Source organism: Pygoscelis adeliae, unplaced genomic scaffold (genome assembly GCF_000699105.1).
Source record: "Pygoscelis adeliae isolate BGI_AS28 unplaced genomic scaffold, ASM69910v1 Scaffold384, whole genome shotgun sequence".
Taxonomy (NCBI): domain Eukaryota; kingdom Metazoa; phylum Chordata; class Aves; order Sphenisciformes; family Spheniscidae; genus Pygoscelis; species Pygoscelis adeliae.
This window is the reverse complement of record NW_008824548.1, coordinates 354,753-361,434: the sequence shown is the minus strand read 5'-3', so window position 1 is coordinate 361,434 and position 6,682 is coordinate 354,753. Positions and strand designations below refer to the sequence as shown.

General features: G+C 38.4%; 1 protein-coding gene across 1 annotated transcript in view; it reads right to left on the bottom strand.

Annotated features, from left to right (window-relative positions):
• Positions 1–5,599, bottom strand: part of RIMKLB (ribosomal modification protein rimK-like family member B) — a 38,134-nt gene extending 32,535 nt beyond the window's left edge. Inside the window, exon 1 of the mRNA XM_009321874.1 lies at positions 5,425–5,599. Within this exon, the coding sequence (XP_009320149.1) occupies positions 5,425–5,599 (175 nt within the window). The remainder of the gene's footprint in view (positions 1–5,424) is intronic.
• Between the last annotated feature and the right edge of the window lie 1,083 nt (positions 5,600–6,682).

The following is a 6,682-nucleotide window of genomic DNA, read 5'->3' as shown; positions in this document are numbered from 1 at the left end:
ATGATCCCTATTGTGTGATAGAAGACAGTCTTTAAGTGACTTAAAGAGGATTCAAAAATATTAAGACTTTTGATATAGCAACCGTTTCGTAGATGTAAAAGCCCCCTCTTATCATGGATCTAGCTGACAGAGTGGTTTTCTTACCGTTACACTGAAAACACAGGAACTTGTTATCCAACTTTACCCTTTTTTCCCCAGCTTTCTATACTTTACAGAAATCTTTCAACTATCCTGATTTCTCCACGTTTATTTCCAATACTATCTAACTCAGTGTGAGGAAAAAAAAGATAAATAAATCAAAGATCACAACTATTTGTTACTAGTTCAGACTAAATTAGACATGAAGGACAGATCATATGAAACAAAATCAGATTTTGCAAGATTAAAGACTTAAACGAAATAGTGACTAATATTGCAAATTTCAGGCCCACACAGGAAACCCAGATGCTTAAACCAGCACACCAGCAACCTTTACCAAGTTAAAAGAATCTATCTTCTAAACACTTCCTCTGCAGAAAAAAATGAAGAAATCAGTTCCCAAATGTCATCCATCTGACTTAAGAAAAGCCAGCTGACCATGCACAAAGTATTACTGTTTAAGAACAGATGACTATTATGTCCTTTTTATTCCTCACGTAGGCTGATCACTTGCTTTTACATTCCCAAAAGAAAAGCCAAGAAAGTCTTAGGAAAAGTTCACACTTTGTTTTATACTTTAGGACACTCCAATTCCACTCACTCCAGCATCTCTAGTAGTTGAAAGTTCATGAAAGCAACTTTCCTTAAAACTGTTTTCCTTCACAGGACAGTATCAGAAAATATGGAGATTCCAAAAACCTACAATAAAGGAATTGGTGAGTTGCTGGCTCAGTGATCTCCAACTTCTGCTATTCTGGTAGCAAAGAATTTTAATGAAGATATTCTTGTATGTAATTTTAACGAAGGAAAGATCCAAATTTCCCTAGCACCAACAAACAGTTCTTGAACTGTGTTTCCCTGCAGGTAAGGTGTGTAGAAGGGTGAGAAAAAGAGTGCTCTATTCAGAAAGAGGAAACAAATAATGAATTATCTTTTGCCTCTTGTCCACTAAGTCTCATAGCATGCTTATTCCCTACAGGCTTCCTCCACCCGCATCCTAGCCCGCACACCCCTGCTCACAAGCTTTAATTTGTCTAGTTTCAAATTCCCCAAGCCTGTTATATCACTGCGCTAGCAAACTTATACAAATGGTTTAAAATTACACATTTTTAACAGGACTCACTGTTAAGACTTTAGATGTGTGTCTGAAAATATCATGCAGAGTTTTGTTAAATTACCTGCTATATATTTCAAATGAATATAGGAATTGCCAAACTAGATTAGGCAACTAGCCATTTGATTTCATAATCCAGTACTTTTCTTACAGCAGTAAATACCAGATGCTTCAAAGAAACATACCCACAAAAAAACCCTAAAGCTGACACTATCAAGCATCCCAGCCGTAAGAAAATTCCTCTGTTTTAAAATATGCTTTGAAGCTACAACTAAATCAACATAAAGCCATTCCCTAAAAGAGCCACCCCATTCTCCCCCACCCTCATGTACTAGAATTAGCAATTGTGTGACCACAAAATGGGTTGATGCAGCAAGCTATTCCAACAGAAAACTGTTAATTATTTGGGCAGAGTTAGTGTTCCATTGGATTAGCCAACTCAACACACAAATGCCAGATCCTGCAAACGAGCAGAGAATTTGGTCAACCTTTTTTTGAATTAGATTAGCTTAGCTACAACATAAAAGCGAGCCAAGAGAGACATGAAGTCCTTATACAAGGCAAGCAGCAACAGCAAGGCTGGAAAGGGACAAGAGGAACACGGCTGCTCCATTCCACAGTAGATCATTAGACTGGTTTAGCTTCAAGGATTTAGCTCTTCCTAAGAAACTTAGGCTACAGCCACACCATAGTTTGAGCCAGTTTAAATCAGTACAGCTGCAATATCACCCTCCACTTTTTTTCCATACATGCACTCCTGTCCATTCCTGTGCACCAACATTGTGCACGTCTGATTCAGTAACCATTTCAGCAGGTTCAGCCCACCAAAGAAGCAGAAAAATATTCGTTGTTTTATGCAGCTGGACTTTTCCACTTATTTTAACTCAGGTTTTGCCTTGGAGATCTACAGAGTACTACTGCCAGTGTGCAAAGGAAACAGGAATGCATGGCTCAGGTAGGCAGGCATGTACTTAAATAGGCGTAAACCATAGCTATTTTCAAAAACTATTTGTTGAATTTAAACTATTTCCAAAACAGTTTAAGCATAAATCAGTTTAAGAGTTCCCTTCTAAACGTAAAGAAAAAAGTTTAATTCTACATCTCTTAACTTGCATTTACAACCATTTTTGGACTCATGCTGTGTTGAGGATCTTGAGCCGCATGCAGGTTCATCACGTGGCCAGTAACACTGGGGCCCCCACAGGGGGTGCTTGGGATGCTGGGTCATCCCAACTTTCAGCTGCAGAAGGAACCAGCAGGGACTGCCGGGGCTACACTGTTGGCTTGCCTGGGAATCCAGCCCCGCCTCCCATCCAGCCCTGCAGTAGAGCAGAGCAATGCCCTGAGGAGTCGCTACTGCTGTGTCCACTGACTGAAACAACCCTACCTCTCCCTCTGGCCACATCAGGTACATGGCAAGTCTTACCATTCTCTGACGTACACAGATTTTGTAAGAGTCTCAGCATCGCAGAAGTTTTCCACATCTGTCTTTGGCTCCAGGCTTCAATGATATTTACATCAATGTGCTCTACTGTCAAGGTATACACCATGTAATTGGTGGAAGGGCCAATTTTCAATTTTGGTACGTACCCCAGTTCTGCTCAATTTTCCCAAGTTTAGAAGTGTCTTTTCCACTCTACCTTTGTGAGGTAATCATTTCAAGCTTTTTAATGTCCTATGCTAAATTTTTGGTCTCTGAAGTCTTCAGCCATGTTCCTAACAGTCAGCAAGTCCACGAAGAAGTATTACTGATTATATCATCTACAGAAATACCATATTTTTAAAGTTTTAAATAGCATCCTGTAATTTCCAACTTGACTTCGATTCTTTTAACAATTTACTTAAGAAATTGCCTAGGTTTTAAAGGACAAAAAAACCCCTCTAATCACAAGTGTGAGTATGTGAAAACCTAACTATTACTTCCTCCAATACCATGTATTACCGTCAGAGTTTGAGCCCTGTATTGCTAAGCTTTCAACACAAATAATGGTAGAACTGGAAGCAAAAGCAGGTTATTATCCACTGAAGAGACATTCTCTTCACCAACTCCTCTATGTTGTACAAAATTTTACTCAACCTGGAACCCCTCACACAACAGTAGATAACAGAAAGTGTACAGAATGCATTACCTCCTGGATTTTGTTCCAGGACACCTTTTCCTAGGCCAGCTGAGGACTTTAACAAGGAAAACGGAACACAAAACTTTTGCTTGTGTCCTCCACCAGAAATCTGTATCAAAACATGTGGGCAAGCACTAGGAAAAAAAAAAACTGGAAAATTAAGAGGGAAGATTTTTCATCCCTCTCCAAGAGAAAGAATTGTTTGATATAAGACAACTCCCACACCCTCCCCACCCCCAAAAAAAGAAAAAAAAAAGTCACAATTAGCCAGTCCAGGTTATTTATAAGGAAATTTCTACCTGCAATCTTTCAGCATTTTTACCTCACTCCTTTTCACAAGGTCAGTTTTTTACATAGTTTTGAATGAACACTTTATATGAAAATAATTTCCTTTTTTTGCATTCTCTTTCTAGTCATTTCCTTAATTTTTCTCATTCTTGTACTACACATTCCTCAGTATTAGTTTTCCAACTTGCATACTTTATCTTTTCTTCTTGCAATAGATGCAGCATTAGGAGACATTAAATGGAAGAGAGTAGAAAGGCCCACAATTCATGCTTGCCCTATTTAATTCCCCCAAAACAGGCAGGAGACAGGAAAGAAGAAAACATCACCAAGAAATAAAAAAAATACTGAAATGCTGAAGGACCAATTATGCATCTTGGAGGCTGCAGCTACAGTCCAGGATGGCTGCCTTCGCAGAACATGCTGTCCAAAGGACAGCACGGTCAGAGCAATAAGATGTTCAGACTTTCTGACAAGAAGTTGCCTTGATTTGAAGACATCCTACAGAATTTCAAGTCTCTGATAAAAATCAGAGACACCTCAGAATAAAAGACAAAATATGTAAATAAAAGTTTAGTAATACCAGAATCAAAAATCCTGTTTTCCCATGCATTTGTGATTGATTGTGATTCCCATCATTATGCTTGATTGATTCACGCTACAATACGGTACAAATTCTGACCAAAGTACTTCCCCAGAGTCAGTTTTAAGATTTCCCTCCTAGATTCCCCAATAAGGAACAAGGTATTAGATCACATGGCAGCCTCTTCTTCAGGGCTGAGGGTACTTTTGTATTTTCTTCCCATACAGAATTATTCTAATGCAACTTTCAGAAATGTAATTCTTCCCTGGATCTCCAGTGACTTTTTTTTTTACTGATATATGGGGAAGAGAAATGGAAGAGGTAAAGGTACAAAACAAAACTGCAGTCTCCTTCTTTTAGGAAATCCACATTAAAAAGTTGAAAAAAAAGAATGACAATAGTAAGTGTTACACAGCTTGACATCAGTGGTATTAATATTCTTCCTATAACATAAGCTTACTATCTACAGAATCATTTTACCATTTCTAACACACCTTAACATCCTGCTTTTCCTTTTTAAACGCCAGAGAAATAAAAAAAGCTAATATGAAAACAGAATGGAAAACTTACAATTTAGTTTAAAACACTGTAAGTTGTAGTAATAGTTCAAATTATTCTGATGCACATACTTTGTTTTTCAGCCCTGTTCTTTTTTGGCATATATGTAACTACACATCCATACAGCAGAATGCTTTAGTTATGTCACGCTATTACCTCTAGCTCCATGACGATTTGTACTGTCCATTGAAAATTCCTTTTAGTTTATTTCAAATGTGTTTGCTATCTTGGAGTCAGAACACAGACGGAAGAAAAAAGTCCCCCTGAAACTCTTAAATGTGACCCATAAACTTCAAGTACCTATGCAAAAATGAAACTCCATAATTTCTTCTTAATTCAGAGGTCCTATAGTACTTATCCTGGAATCAACAAACTAAAGCAACCCTCCTCTCTATTCTACAGAGGGAAGGCAAAAGTAGTTCTAATGCGAATTAGAAAGTTAACAATTATATTTGATTATCACAATAAATGCTGAAGAACATGATATCATGTACATCTACATGATTTAGATGATGTATGGTAGTCTGGCACACATAGAATTCATTATTAAAGAGTACAGATGCTCCATTTTACAATCTTTTTCCAAGTACCCTTTCAGCACATTCCCAGCCTTAGCTCATTCTCACCAAGATTTCCATCCTCGATGGTCAGCACCACTTCATCCATCACCAAGGCCCGGAAATCTAGCTCCTCTTCACAGCACTTGGCCTTCAGTGCTCTCAGGATCTCCTGCTGAGGGTAATCTTCTCTGATGCGACGGTCTGTTAAGAACCACAGCCTGGGAGCAACTGAACTGCACATCTTGGACTTGTCCTGCAACCTTCAAGGTTTCCTTTCAATGGAACTTCTAGATGGTGGAGAAGATGAGACTCTGTTAGAGTACATAGGCTCCTATCTTCATGTTCCCCACTGTACCAAGTCCTACTCCCTCTGCACGGGTCAGTCCTTTTCAATGGAGTGCAACTTCCAAACTCCAAGTGGGAAAATTATGTCTACGTCTAATCTGCAACAGAAGTAACAACAACAGAAACAAATCCATTTACATTCAATGGAATGTAAATGCTAAAAATCAGGTCTTGGTCCTGATCCTAGTTTCATCCACAAGAAGTACACGCTTGACATAACTACTGGTACTGGTAGTAGCATCCCCCTTTCTTGACAGTACGAAGAGGCATGCCAAGGACCGAAAACATTTTGAATGGCCACCTCTGAAGGCCAGAATTTCAACTTCACGATTGGGATAATTCCTTACAATTGGACGTAAGTCAGCCCCTCTCCTAGGTACTGCTAAAACACCAGTGACAGGCTTGATGTATCCCTTCCCACCATATATGGAAGACAACAAATTGTGCCAAATTCTCTATGTTAAAAAAGCAGTCCAGAAGAAAGGAAGAAATCCATTAGAACAGAATTTTCCACATAAGTACTTCAAGACTGATGTACTCTTACAAATACTTCACATCTACTGTGAAATATATTTAGTATTATCCAGAACATATTAATGGAAAAAACAGTGGAACAAGGAGCATCAACAAGATGTTAAGAATACCGAACATTAATACATGTAACCCAAAGCAAAATCAAGGTTTGAATCTCAGTGCTAGCCCTTTCTTGCTCCAAATTTTTTTTTTTAAATCACCTTTATACATAAACAGCACTAATGAACTCAGCACCAAAACCAGAAAAAAACAGTTCAAACTGAAGAGTTTCAATGGTGCTAGAAGTGATAACAGCAAGGTACTGCTCCTTTTGCTTTGAATGCAGAGGACCTGGACTGTTTTTTACTATATACTAAAATATTTTAAAAGCTGTAAAACAATTAGAAGTACATTAATGGACTATCCATTTACACTCACGAAAAACAAGAAGCAGCATGGTGTAGGG